Source organism: Anolis carolinensis, unplaced genomic scaffold (genome assembly GCF_035594765.1).
Source record: "Anolis carolinensis isolate JA03-04 unplaced genomic scaffold, rAnoCar3.1.pri scaffold_9, whole genome shotgun sequence".
NCBI lineage: Eukaryota > Metazoa > Chordata > Lepidosauria > Squamata > Dactyloidae > Anolis > Anolis carolinensis.
In genome coordinates this window covers 7,519,212-7,534,228 of record NW_026943820.1, presented here as the reverse complement: position 1 = coordinate 7,534,228, position 15,017 = coordinate 7,519,212, and the positions used below count along the sequence as shown (strand labels likewise).

The 15,017-nt window shown below is 40.1% G+C and overlaps 2 protein-coding genes across 3 annotated transcripts in view; both read right to left on the bottom strand.

Annotated features, from left to right (window-relative positions):
- Positions 1-5,874, bottom strand: part of heatr3 (HEAT repeat containing 3) — a 34,108-nt gene extending 28,234 nt beyond the window's left edge. The window contains exon 1 of one of the 2 annotated variants that reach the window (XM_062961894.1): positions 5,735-5,874. Coding sequence is in view for 1 of the 2 variants with exons in the window: in XM_016995463.2 (XP_016850952.2) it covers positions 868-1,008 (141 nt within the window). In the remaining variant the exon portion in view is untranslated. Of the gene's footprint in view, positions 1-867; positions 1,106-5,734 lie in introns of those variants that run through there. The other variant, XM_016995463.2, reaches the window with a different exon arrangement.
- A 345-nt stretch (positions 5,875-6,219) lies between these two features.
- Positions 6,220-14,937, bottom strand: cnep1r1 (CTD nuclear envelope phosphatase 1 regulatory subunit 1). Its single transcript, XM_016995464.2, has 7 exons — positions 14,396-14,937; positions 13,810-14,176; positions 12,443-12,514; positions 12,042-12,115; positions 10,037-10,146; positions 9,096-9,150; positions 6,220-8,087 (listed from the first exon to the last, which is right to left on the bottom strand). The coding sequence occupies exons 2-7, from the start codon at positions 13,832-13,834 to the stop codon at positions 8,046-8,048; spliced, it is 378 nt and encodes a 125-aa protein (XP_016850953.1). The 5' UTR covers positions 13,835-14,176; positions 14,396-14,937; the 3' UTR covers positions 6,220-8,045.
- Positions 14,938-15,017: the final 80 nt, after the last annotated feature.

Here is a 15,017-nt window from a genome sequence, read left to right as displayed (position 1 = left end):
TGTTTTCTGCTGCCCTGCAGACTAGGACACGGAACAATGGCTTCAAACTACAGGAAAGGAGATTCCACCTGAACATCAGGAAGAACTTCCTCACTGTGAGAAGGGCTGTTCGGCAGTGGAACTCTCTCCCCCGGACTGTGGTGGAGGCTCCTTCTTTGGAGGCTTTTAAGCAGAGGCTGGGTGGCCATCTGTCGGGGGTGCTTTGAATGCGATTTCCTGCTTCTTAGCGGGGGGTTGGACTGGATGGCCCATGAGGTCTCTTCCAACTCTACTATTCTATGACTCTATGCTGATTCCAAAAATGGCACCAATTTCTCCCTATCAGCTCTAGTTTTTGAGATACAGAACATAAGCCATCTACCACTCTTCGTTCTGCTCGCCTATAAACAATCAGGTTATTTTAATGTTGTGTTTCGATTAGTCAGGGGAAAACCTTTACCTTATTATTATTATTTTATTATGACCCAGCAAACAAGATAGACATGCTGGATTTCATATCACAAAATCACAAGTCGAACACTTCCCAAGTGTCTAGGACTGTGTGATGTATTTTCGGATGATGCGCGCAGATCCCAGCAGGGTGGCCTTTTGCAGCTGGCAGATCGTAATTATTATTATTATTATTATTATTATATAGCCCAGTTCAAAGCAGAGTAATCTGGATTTTATATAGCAGTGTAGATGGGGCCATCGGGTTATCTGCTTTGAACTGGATCATATGAGTCTACACTGCCAGGTAATCTGGAATCAGGGACGAGATCCTGGGATATAAGGTAGCCCAGATCCAAGCCAAAGCCCTTGGGGAACTACAGCTCCCAGGATCTCTTCGCACGCATGCATTCATTCTAGCCTTTCTCTGCAGCTTACTTTCTCCAGCAGCTCTTCGGCCGGGCAGCCGCCTTCCTCGTCCTCTGCCTCCTCCTCCTCCTTGCCTTTCTCCGGGCCCATCTTGCCCACCGCGGGGCCGTAGGGGGCCTGCCGGAGCCGCCGGGCCTTGCTTTTGCCCATGATCCCGGAGAGAGACCCCAGGAAGCAGGCGGAAAGCCAGGCCCGGCCCGGCCCCTTTCTCTTCCTCTTCCCCGCTTTCCCACGTGTGCGGCTCCTGCGCATGCGTCGCGCAAAGGCGAAGCTGCAAAGGCGCTCTCGCCTTCTTTTCCGGACTACAGCTCCCAGCATCCCCTAGGCCTGTCCCTTTTGGGGGGGGGGGGGAGGGAAGAGGAGGATGCTCCAAATGCACTGCTTCCAAACTGCAAGCTTTCTTCTCCTTGGATTTCTTTGAGAGCATCCCAATTTCCTATTCCTCTTCCAGCAGTCCTCCAGATAGATTAGTTATAGATAGAAAGATTAGATCAATTGATTAGCTAGATCAGGGGTCCCCAAACTTTTTATGCAGAGGGCCGGTCCACAATCCTTCAGACTGTTGAGGGGCCGAATTATCATTTGAAAAAAAATACCAACAAATTCCTATGCATACTGCATATGTCTTATTTGTAGTGCAACAACAACAACAATGAAAGAATACAATATTTAAAAATGAAAACAATTTTAACCAACATAAACCTATTAGGATTTCAATGGAAAGTGTGGACCTGCTACTGGCCAATGAGATAGTCAAGTTAATTAGGGTTGTTGTTGTTGTTGTGTGCCTTCAAGTCATGTCAGACTTTGGCCGAGCCCAAGTCTAAAATTAATTATTTATTTACTGCATTTATTTACTACATTTATATCCCACCCTTCTCACCCTGAAGAGGACTCAGAGCAGCTGTATGTACATACAACATATTATATTATTAGCATAGCACAATATTAGCATTATATATTACTATATTGAACTATACCACTATACTATTTTGTAATATATAACATATAATTAATATCATTATATGGTATTACTATTAGTATTATATTGTATAACATAAGATTATTATCAATATTATATGTATCTACAATATATTATATTATTAAAATTGATATAAAAATATTATATTATAAAACTGAGGGTGGGGGCCAGGTAAATGACCTTCGAGGGCCGCATCCGGCCCCCGGGCCTTAGTTTGGGGACCTCTGAGCTAGATAGTTTAGCTAGATTGGATATAGATAGATTTGATAAATTAATTAGTTTAGACAGACTAGATAGATATAGATTAGATTGGATAAATTGATTTGATAGTTTAGATAGATTACATTAGATGGATATTGATAGATTAGATAGATAAAGGAGATACAGTAGAGTCTCACTTATCCAACATAAACGGGCCGGCAGAAGCTTGGATAAGCAAATATCTTGGATAATAAGGAGGGATTAAGGATAACCCTATTAAACATCAAATTAGGTTATGATTTTACAAATTAAGCACCAAAACATCATGTTATACAACAAATTTTACAGAAGAAGTAGTTCAATACGCAGTAATGTTATATTGTAATTACTGTATTTACCAATTTAGCACCAAAATATGATGATATATTGAAAACATTGACTACAAAAATGGCTTGGATTATCCAGAGGTTTGGATAAGCGAGGCTTGGATAAGTGAGACTCTACTGTAGTATAGATTAGATAAATTGATAGTTTAGACAGATTAGATAGATATAGATTAGATTGGATAAATTGATTTGATAGTTTAGATAGATTACATTAGATGGATATTGATAGATTAGATAGATAAAGGAGATACAGTAGAGTCTCACTTATCCAAAATAAACGGGCCGGCAGAACGTTGGATAAGCAAATATGTTGGATAACAAGGAGAGATTAAGGAGAAGCCTATTAAACATCAAATTAGGTTATGATTTTACAAATTAAGCACCAAAACATTATGTTATACAATAAATTTGACAGAAAAAGTAGTTTAATACACAGTAATGCTATGTAGTAATTGCTGTATTTATGAATTAAGCACCAAAATATCACAATATATTGAAAACATTGACTACAAAAATGGCTTGGATAATCCAGAGGCTTGGATAAGCAAGGCTTGGATAAGTGAGACTCTACTGTAGTATAGATTAGATAAATTGATAGTTTAGACAGATTAGATAGATATAGATTAGATTGGATAAATTGATTTGACAGTTTAGATAGATTACATTAGATTGATATTAATAGATTAGATAGATAGATTAAGGATGAAGCATGAGGATCTCGGATGAATGGAATTAATTATATATACGTTTTTAAGGTTTTTATAATGTGTTTTAACAATGTTATTAACAGATCTGTTTATAATGTTTTGTTTTTATGATTGCAATTTGGGCATTAAATTTTGCCAATTTTTGTAAGCCGCCCTGAGTCCCCTCGGGTGAGAAGAGCGGGTTATAAATGTTGTAAATAAATAATAAATAAATAAATAGATTAAGGAGATACAGTAGAGTCTCACTTATCCAACATAAACGGGCCGGCAGAACGTTGGATAAGCAAATATGTTGGATAACAAGGAGAGATTAAGGAGAAGCCTATTAAACATCAAATTAGGTTATGATTTTACAAATTAAGCACCAAAACATCATGTTATACAACAAATTTGACAGAAAAAGTAGTTCAATACGCAGTAATGTTGTAATTACTGTATTTACGAATTTAGCACCAAAATATCACGATATATTGAAAACATTGACTACAAAAATGGCTTGGATAATCCAGACGCTTGGATAAGCGAGGCTTGGATAAGTGAGACTCTACTGTAGTTTAGATAGATTAGATATAGATAAATTGATTTGATAGTTTAAATAGATGAGATAGATATTGATAGATTAGATAGATCACATAGATAGAGATAGATTATCTATCTATCTATCTGGAAGACTGCTGGGAGTTGCAGTTCAAGAATAGGATACATATGTGTGTGTGTGTATACATACACTTACATACACACACAAATACACACACACATATATATATAATGAAATGATTCTTTGGTGGTGCAGCAGATTTTTTTTTCATGTCAGGAGCAACTTGAGAAACTGCAAGTTGCTTTTGGTGTGAGAGAATTGGCTGTCTATAAGGACGTTGCCCAGGGGACGCCCGGATGTTTTGATGTTTTTACCATCCTTGTGGGATGCTTCTCTCATGTCCCTGCATGGAGCTGGAGCTGATAGTGGGAGCTCATCCACGCTCTTCCCGGTGGGATTCGAACCTGGCAGCTTTCAGGTCAGCAACCCAATCTTCAAGTCACAAGGCTTTAATCCACTATGCCACCGGGTGCTCTGGTGCAGTGGATTAAACCGCTGAGCTGCTGAACTTGCTGACCGAAAGGTCGGCGGTTCAAATCTGGGGAGCGGAGTGAGTTCCCGCTGCTAGCTCCAGCTTCTGCCAACCTAGTAGTTCAAAAACATGCAAATGTGAGTAGATCAATAAGTACTGCTCTGGCGGGAAGGTAATGGTGCTCCATGCAGTCATTCTGGCCTCATGACCTTGGAGGTGTCTATGGACAACGCTGGCTCTTCGGCTTAGAAATGGAGATGAGCACCAACCCTCAGAGTTGGACACGACTGGACTTAATGTCACCTTTACCTTTACTATAGGATATATGTAGACTGCACCACCCAGTAGTCCCCTTGGGGTGTTTTGGATACTGCAACTCCCAGCATTCCTTCTGATATAAAACTCCCAAATCGCAGGACTCTCCTGATATTTTTGGACTGCAGTTCCAAACATTCCTCTGAGGCCCACTTCTACACTGCCATATGAAATCCAGATTCTCTGCTTTGAACCGGAATGTGTGGCAGTGTAGACTCATATAATCCAGTTCAAAGCAGATAATGTGAATTATAAATAAATTAAGAAATAAAACTTTTTATATCCCCCCCCATGGGGACTCAGGGTGGTTTATAACAAGTTGCGGCAAACATTCAATGCCGTACAATACTAAAAAAAACTTACAAGCACTCAGCCCCCATCTACACTGCCAAGTCTCAATTTTGGAAACAGGGAAGCTCAAGTCAAACCTATGACGCATTCCCTTCTCTTGCTGTTAGCAAAAGTTGAAATTTCTAAATTATCAGCACTAAGGCAACCTTACCAAGTAGGACGATATTACATATAACCATTCCTTAGAAGTCGTTCTCATTCTTTTCAGCAGGACTGAAAAATGTACATTGCATTATGGCTCGATATACAATCCTCCTTTTAAAAAATCAATTGTAAATACAGTAGAGTCTCACTTATCCAACACTCGCTTATCCAATGTTCTGGATGATCCAATGCCTTTTTGTAGTTTTCAATAAATCGTGATATTTTGGTGCTAAATTCGTAAATACAGTAATTACTACATAGCATTACTGCGTATTGAACTACTTTTTCTGTCAAATTTGTTGTAAAATGTGATCTTTTGGTGCTTAATTTGTAAAATCATAACCTATTTTGATGTTTAATAGGCTTTTTCTTAATCTCTCCTCATTATCCAACATATTCGCTTATCCAACATTCTGCCGGCCCGTTCATGTTGGATAAGTGAGACTCTACTGTATTGCTTAGTTGTACTTTTATCATTCAATTGTAACTATTCCAATTTTAAGCATTGACCACTCCAAATATCTTGGATATTTTTGTTAAAAAAAACCTTAAGGTAGTCCCCCCCCCCCCCCCGGCCCGTTATTTCCCTAAAATATTTATTCACAGGCATGTTTGTCTAGGATTACAGCCTTCGTTTCACCAACACACCAAACACATTGATACTAAGTACAGGCTGTGACTTACAATAAAACGTTAAAACGTAAAATATCTCTTCTATACCTTATCATGTCGGTGAGTAGCTGCAGTCGGTCTGGGTAAAAACGTCCGGAATTTCACTTGTTGTGTAGGAGGACTGAATATTTGTATCCTTCAGGTTGTTTATGGCCAGAAGAGTTTCCCTTTATGGCTTAAGGTCTCCGACTCCATTGTCGTCTCAGTTTGTCTGAATTATCGGAAGGGGCTGCGCTCTTAAACTACGCAGAGCAAGACATGTCCGGACTAGTCCCTGAACGCTTATGGGCCCGATTCTGCAGTCACTAGTTTTCAGAGAAACAAATACAACCAACTGAAATAAATATTTTGCTAAATCGAACATGTAGTATCAGTACATGTTTCCCTTCCTACAAATCAGTGAATAAAAAAGGAAGAAATGATGTGTCTCCCTTTGATCTCCAAGCGATGGAAAACAAAACAGGGTTATTAAATACATAGTAATGTTCAATACAAAACACTTATTTGATTTTTAAAAAATGACAAGGATACTATTATACTTAAAATATTTATTCAATACATATTTCCTGCAAAAACACAGAGCAACTTTAAAACAGTGATGGGACAAGAGATATGTAGGAGAGCACAAGGTTTGATTGCTGGGATCGTACAAAATCCATTGATGCGACTATAGTTTGGGTTTCTAGGAACTTTAAAAGGTAATTCTTGATTGATAGAAGACATGCTTCACACCGCTGGGCTCTTAAAGCTTTATACTACTTAAAATAGCTTCGATCAGGGCTTTTTTTTTAAAAAAAAGGCACATCATGGATTTTAAAAAAATTTTGACAATATTTCAGGATCATACCCTGTACATACTGCGTACAACAGTCACTATTTTTTGTTTTCTAACACTTTTATGTAACAATGGGGAGAGTCTGATTGTAGTTTCGCTGCTGCCAGAACTTGGAAAGTTACTTATTTGGACCACATTTCTCAAAATGACATTTCTAAGCTCCAATTTTTACCTCTGCACAATGTAGTTGGTTTCAGGACTCCACCTCTCACACTCTGTATAATAAATTCAATTCTGAAGCCAATTTAAGAAGCTAGGATTGAACCCAAAGGCCAGCATCCTTTTGACAAAGCTTTTTTTTTAGCCTTGTGAAAAATAGTCAAGTTTCAACATGGCCTCATTAGGGAAAATGTAATGGTGCCTAATTACTCAAAATATGCTCTGAACAAAAGAATGCTAGAAACTTACACATTCTCCAAGGCATCGGCCACTCCTTTGTATTCATTGTCCTGCCAAAGCATTAAACTTCTGCTAACCAAAGGCAACCCCAAAACACAACTTAGAACGAATTTGATACTGGTTTTGTATGAAACAAACCTACTAATGGATTTTTAAAAATTAGATGGAAAAGACAATGTAAGTCTGTAGAATATTCCCAATTTCCTCATAATGTTTGGGCAGACAGCATTAAGCCTTCGCTAGACCCAAGAAGGACACAAAGGACAGCCTAAATCAATCCTAAGTGTAAATACACTTGTGGCACTTTCTTTTACAGTACAATTTTGAAGTTGAGCAATACTAGTTTCATGGGGATCACAGTGTAACTTTCAGGCATAATGCACTGTATTTATTCAAAAGCTCCAGGTAGAAACAGGGAACTTAAGTCCTTCTGGTTATATTTGCTTGAAACGATAGGCCAGAATTCAAGATTCATAAGCAATATGCTCCTGCAGGCTGCCCAGTTTTTCCTAATTGGTTCCTCCCATGAACAGAGGTCCGTAATAATAAAATCATTAGAAAGAAACAGCCCAACATTACATGACAATCCAATTCCTGGTTTGTAACTCGCAAACAGGGTAGGATACAGAAACAAACCCAAATAACAAATAAATTCTGGCTGACTCTTTGTGTGAACGAGGCCATTGTATCCTATGCGACAAAAACTAACATGTACAGCGACGTTATCATGAAGATAGGGCTTTGCTGCTGGTGGCGGACAAGATAAGCCAGGAATTGGATTAGGTTATCAATAATTGTACTGGTAAAAGCAACGTAAATGGCAAATGTACGTTCTTCAAATACTAGTTCCATTTTCTATTTACAGTGATTTGTACATTTATAAAAACAAGCGAGTCCCATATTCTGTGTTAAAGGGATACCAATACTGCAAACGCACAGGACGCAGGAAAAAAAGGCAAGGAGATTCACCATAGCCAATGTTTCCCACATCTGCAGTCAACCATTCAGACACCGCCATACACATGTGGGCACATTGCACAGTCCTTTTTGGCCTCACTGTGTTGAGGAAAAGTCCTTTGTGTCATGTTTGCATGATGGCAGACAGAGCTGAAGGCAAACCGTGTGTCATTGGACATGAAGCCGGGGTTTCAATATTAACTTTCCAGTCTGTGGAGAAAAGAACGCACTTTTAATGGTTCAGAAATCTGTAATAGTTACAAATCCAAGATATCAATCATTAGTAGGCTTACATTGATTCTTATCAACCAAATTTCCCAACTTTGTAGAATTAAAAGAAGGTTTTGCCAGAATCAGTACCCAGCTCTTCAAATTTAGCGTAACAGACCATCATATGCTCTGTAACATAAGGATCTTTTTATGGAATGAAAGAGATCTAGATGCTCTTTCATTTCATAAGAAGGTCCTAACATTCCATGCAAGATAAGGGACATGAAATGGGTAACATCCCAACATTATAGGTGTTGAGGGCACATCGTACAAAGGAATCACTACATAGGTGAATACGGTAGACCCTCCACATTTGTTTGACTTTTGCAGCTTTGATTTAATTGTTCTCTCTAGAAATATCTGCCAGAAGTTGGCCATAGTCATTTTGGAGAATCCAGAAACTCCTCAGGTAAAGGCAGTTATTATAATTCAGTTATTCCACTTTGAGTTGGGCTTTTACCTTTTCTAAGTGTTGTTTTATGTTAATTGATATTGATAAAGGTTGATATAATTTACTTATATTCTATGTGTTTTATGGCACTAGTATGTGCTTTCTGTAAGCTGCCCAGAGTCCCTTTTGGAAGATGGTGGTGAAATATAAATAAATTTGTTGTTATTATTATGATTATTATTATGATGATTATTGTTATTATTTTGCTAGGATCCTGTACCCCTAAACCACGGTGAATGTGGAGGACTTACCATAAACCCCAAGCCTGCCTTCCTATGCAAAATGGATCATTCCAATACCCATTGATAGAAATGTAGAAACAAGGTGCATCTAATACCAATATTTAGGAAATGGGTTATGAACTAATGTTATAAAGAGGATAGGGAATAGTGGCCCATTAAACCTGTAAAGCAGAATCGCTGCTCTTTCCCCAGAGCGCAGTTCTATTTCCAGCAACAGACGCGACACACTCAGCCAAGGAAACCAGAGCCACTTACATCATCGCAAGACATGTTGTATTCTGCCAAGACCGTCCGACATCGAGCCGCTATGCTGCACAGAATAGGTCAAAGGAAAATGATAGACTGTGTGGTTAGACTAGCTGAGAAACATATACATGTGTCTCTATCAAATTGACAAAGTAAATGGATGTCTTTGATGCTCTGAGTCAATGGACAGTAAGCAGTTTCGAAGGAAAGAAATTCTGAGATCACCAGCTGTAAGGGAAGCTAGTGGCATTCATTTGTAGATAATCGTGGAGTCCTGTGCATACATAAGTGTTCGTGAGAGACAGAAAAAGAGAGATAAAACTACAGGGTTCGCCACAACAGTACACACACACACAATCCTTTCCTCTCTCTCTTGAGGCTGCAGAGAGAAAGGCTAACTGGGAAGGTAAGAAAATATTTCTCTTATTATTCTGTCAGTTCACTGTACTCCCCTTTTGCACAGTAAAAGCAGTTCTTTCTCTTCTTACAGAAAGGAACAAATTCATGATGCTACAAGAGGAATCATGGGAGTTGTAGTTTGGTGAGGCATCCATACTCTTTGTCAGAGAAAGCAGTCCTCTTCCTGCATCATCAGCTCTCTCTACACATCCCCATATTTAGCTAAGCCCGAGGAAATAACTGGTGGACAGAGTCAATCCAGGTGGTTTGCTAGAACTGAGGCACACTGCTGATGACAGGGTGACTTGAAGGCATCTCCTTCAAAGTGTCACCATAAATTGAAGTCAACTTAATGGTAGTTAACAAACAAGAAGAGTCAGGAAAGGTTTTGGGGAGAGGTTATTGGATTACATGATAACATGTAGCCCACAGATCAGAGGTTCCACACACATAACTGAAGATGTCTTATGCTGAAATTACTTTCTGTTGGGGCATGGATCAATAAATAATTGCATTTGACAGACATGCATAATTAAAACAAAAAAGGATACATTGAGGGCGCCACCACTCTTTTATGTATTCCAGCAAAAAACAACCCTATGAGAGTAACACAGCTGATGGTGAAGAACGGATGGTTCCATAAAGAGGTGAAAAAAGATACCTAGGAGAAAAATCACACAATTGTCAAAATGCACCGTTCAAAAGAGATGATTATGAATTGAAAAAAATGTGATCCTTGCTTTAGAAAAGCAGAGTTTATGTTGTAGACATTTAGGATATTATTGTTGCTGTCTACAAATGTTGTGTGTACAAACAATTTAGATGTAATTCAGATTAAAACTGTCACTCAGATTTGTTGTGACTGCGCCTTCGGGGATTATGGTTGATGGGGATGGAATTCGAAGAGGAAGAAAAAACCCTCGTGATGAGGGTTCACTGGAGGAGTTGCGCAGGAAGCGACTTAGAGAGCTATATGGGGGATCTTCTGAGGAAGATTCAGATGGGGAGATGGATGCTGAGGAACAGGTGGTGGCTGGGGAAGCGGGCACTGAATGGGCACAGCCACCGGAGATGTCTGGGGATTTGGGGTCTATGGATACTTCTGAACCTGGGGTTTCTGCAGGAGCTGATCCCAATTGGGATGCTTGGAGAAGGGAGGATGGTTCTTTAAGTGTTCATGGGGCTAAGTGTGGGCAGGATGATTGGGACTCCGACGAATTGCTAGGTACTCCAGATCCACGAGCTCTAGCTGTGTGGAGCTCAGACTCTGAGTAGATTTGGGACACCTGGTGTTTGGGTGTGAGTGTTTGGTCACCCAGGAGGAAGGGGAATAAAATGGGAATGTTTGGCCACTGCACTTTGCGTGTGGCAAGGTGTTGCTGAGGCGCCATTGGGATCTGTGTTTCCATGAAGATTGGACTTGGACTATGATTTGAATCTGCTGTTATCACCTAGCTTGGCTCTCGCTGTGTCTTATCGTGGACCTGTTTTGGATGACTGCACCCTCTTCAGACCTTGGACCGGAATTTGACCTTGCTACTGCCTTCGCCCTGTGATTGATGACTACTATCGGCTTTTGACTCCTGGCTTGCTCTTTGGACACCGCTGTTATCTCCTGACCTGACCTTGGAATCCCGGATGACGTCTTTGCACCATCCTTTTGGAGCCTTCGGCTTTATCCACATTGTGGAAGCAGTCTACTGCATTCTTAGTTTGTTTGTTTGTTTCCTGACCAATTTGGTGTTTTCTTTTGGGAACTGTTCCTTTGAAAACTACAGAGCCGGCTGGCAGGGCTTGGACTCAGAAAGTGCAGTTTGCACTAAGTTTGTTTAGCTTTGTTTTTACCTGCTTGTGTTGCTGAATTATATTTTTGTTTGAACTGCTCTTGAAGCACTGATAGTGAAGTGTTTCAAGGTTTTTTCTGTGTTAACATTACTTTTTGGCTTATCTGCTGAATAAACTCTATTTTTGTTCGCTAATTGGCGTCTGACTCTTGACAAGATTAGCCCAGACAGAGAGGTTGAAAAGGAAAGCCTTTACATCTGTATACCGATTATTTTGAAACTCTCTTTTTCCAATCAGTGAAAAAATGGAAGAGTTCTATTCTATTTGTAGCACTGACTAACAACTTTAAAAGAAATTGTTAACTTTAAATACATTTACCATGATCATATAACAAGTAGTGAATCCTTTACAGCTAGATAGACTCAATGAAATCCTGATCAGAGATGTTGACATCACCATCATCATTATTATGTATATCCCGCTTCTGTTCTTCCAAAGGAGACTCAAAGCTGAATTAACAGGATCTCTCATTTATAGGGTCACCACAAGAGCCTCCTCATCCACATTAATCATAGATTTCCATAACTAATACTAACCATAGCATGTCAATTCACCTCAAAGAGACCTGTTAACAGTATTCAGTAAGCACACTGAACTTGGAAACACATGGCAGGAACAAATAGGTACACAGAAAACGGTAACATGAACGAATAGGTTCTGTAACACAAATTCAGATAAATGAAAACATAGCATATTTAAGAAATTACATACCTTCTGTGTTTCAGGGTCGATTAGCCAGTTCCATGCCCCCGTTGCTGTACAGACAGATACCACTATAAGAATTACTGGCAAAAAAATGGAAAAGTTAGAAACAACACATTTGCTGCTCACATGGTGATTAGTGTCCATAAAAACTGGCCAAAGTTATGTCTAGAACAGTGATATCTTGAGTTAAGAGTTTAATTTGTTCCACGACTGAGCTCTTAACCCAAACTCCCCAATTATTTTGTTATATGTTTTTAAATAAGAGAATGTACTTTATAAATAACAAATAACCTATAAATGTACGTTATAAATGTAAAGCTCCAACCCCCAGAGTCAGATACAACTAGACTTAATGTCAGGGGAAAACCTTTACCTTTACCTATTCCTATGGAAAGCCCATCACTTACTTCTCCATCGTCCAGTTGCTGGCTGTAGGCAAGCAATGTATTCAGTCAGCCTCCTTTCAAAAGCCTTGAGATCTGGAAGAGTGAGAGAGAGCTATTTAGTTTTAGGTATCAGTTTTGCGGCTTGACAGGCATGGCCTCCTAAAATCTCCATTGCAGCCAAAGCTTTACTTTTTATTTGTTGGGAAAGAAGGCTAGAAACCACAACTCTCACAATTCCACAGCCTTCAGCCATGGCAGTTAAAGTAGTGTCAAACTGTGTTCTTTGTACAGTACAGTACATACACCTTAAGAGGATACTGAGATATAAAATAAAAATGATATAGTATAAAACAGTATTACCATTATACATTAGTATATATTATCAGTAGCATTATAATTATTATATTATATATAATAATATTATAATATAATAATACTATCTTGTATTATTAATAGTATTACATTGTATAGGGTAAAGGTTTCCCCTGACGTTAAGTCCAGTCGTGATCGACGCTGGGGGTTGGTACTCATCTCCATTTCTAAGCCGAAGAGCCGGCGTTATCCATAGACATCTCCAGGTCATGTGGCCGGCATGACTGCATGGAGCGCCGTTACCTTCCCGCCGAAGCAGTACCTATTAATCTACTCACATTTGCATGTTTTCGAACTGCTAGGTTGGCAGGAGCTGGGGCTAACAGCGGGCGCTCATTCCTCTCCCAGGATTTGAACCTGGCACCTTTCGGTCCGCAAGTTCAGCAGCTCAGCGCTTTAACACACTGTGCCACCAGGGGCCCCTATTATATTGTATAACATTACAATATTATTAGTATATGTATATACAATATATTATATTAGCAAAATTATTTAATCAAGAAAATGGACAAAATCTGGCTACCAGTATTTTAAAAAACTCTAAAATCAGGGCAGTAAATAAAGAACAACACTATGAAAACAGCGGAATTCCAAGCATGAAACAATCAGGGCCAGCTAACACTCCCAACAAAGGATCCCCCAGGCAGAATGCAGTCAGGCTTTGAAGCTGCAAGGCCATTCAATGCTAATCAACGTTGCCAATTGCAACATTCATACTTTCCTCCAACAGACAAAAGTTCTTTCTCCCACCCTGAACATCATTTCAGATATATAAACCCAACTTCACTAGTTTCCAACAGACCTCACAACCTCTGAGGATGCCTGTCACAGATGTGGGCGAAACGTCAGAAGAGAATGCTTCTGGGATATGGCCATACAGCCCGGAAAACTCACAGCAACCCAGTGATTCCGGCCATGAAAGCCTTCGATAACACATTTCAGATAAGGCATACTCAACCTGCATTTTATTTATTGCCATCCACAGATGATAAAGTATTATAATTGATCAATATTACCTTCTGCCTGTTCCAGAGAGTTCATTGCGAAGGGAGAGAAGGAAGAAAACTCTCAGACTGCCACAGGGTTAGAGCCGCGGCCTAAATACATAGCAAAGCCTTCCGTTTGTTGCTTCGCCTTCCTCCTCCGTGCATTCGTCAGCTCTCGGACTTCCTTCACATCAAACGCAGCTTTCTATTGGACGATGTTTCTCCGCAGGTCCGCCTCTCTCTAGCAAGCCCCGCTTTGATTGGACGGATTCCTTTAAAGCCTAGAAGCTGCGAGGGTAAGGGCAAATCGTATTGCGCATGCGTGCTGAAAAGCTCTTTCTCTAACCATCAGAACCTTTTAAGGAGGATTCTGGAGTTTGTAAAGACAGTGGCGAAGCTGTAACGGGATAAAAATGCACATATGGGATAGAATTAATGCGATAAACAACTTCAGTGAACCAGAGAATTTAGATTAGTGTCTTTCAGTGCTGTACATTTCATGTCAATATTGGAAATTCTTGCTATTTTATTTAAAATCATACAAATCTGCTTATTACAAAATGAAGAAATCGGATATACAGAGGGTGCATCTACATCTATGAGCTGCTGAACTTACAGACCGAAAGGTTCCAGGTTCAAATCCCGGGAGCGGAATGAGCGCCCGCTGTTGCTCCAGCTTCTGCCAACCTAGCAGTTCGAAAACATGCCAATGTGAGTAGATCAATAGGTACCGCTCCGGCGGGAAGGTAACGGCGCTCCATGCCGTCATGCCCATGGCCACATGACCTTGGAGGTGTCTACGGACAACACCGGCTCTTCGGCTTAGCACCAACCCCCAGAGTCGGTTACGACTGGACTTAACGTCAGGGGAAACCTTTACCTTTACCTAACTTCTTTTCTCTGGAACAACTCTTTTTCCCAAACATGAGCATTTTCTCTCAAGCGCAGGCCTTTCTCAAACATAGGGAAAGGGGCTGTTTTAGAGCCATTACTCTTCCCATGGTAGATTAAACGCCAATGGTGCCAAAACCTGTATTCAGATTGGCCATTCCTCCCCACCCAGCAGTCCCCATAGGATGCAATGTGGCTGAAATCAGGAAGGACCACGACAATGAGGCGCCCCGTTGCCTTGGAAAGGGAGTAGGCCGCAGTGGTTTTTTGAATACGGTTTGCTTCGAGGCACGGTCCCGTTGCCTAGAGAAGGGACCAGGCAGCCAATGGCGGCTGCGCGGTCCCTG

Coding starts and splice junctions, on each gene's coding strand:
- cnep1r1 (XM_016995464.2), bottom strand. CDS start 13,834: ATGAACTCTCTGGAACAGGCAGAAG. Junction 10,147..12,041: donor TCGACCCTGAAACACAGAAG/GTATGTAATTTC, acceptor TTTTTCTCCTAG/GTATCTTTTTTCACCTCTTT. Junction 8,088..9,095: donor ACAACATGTCTTGCGATGAT/GTAAGTGGCTCT, acceptor TTTTCTCCACAG/ACTGGAAAGTTAATATTGAA.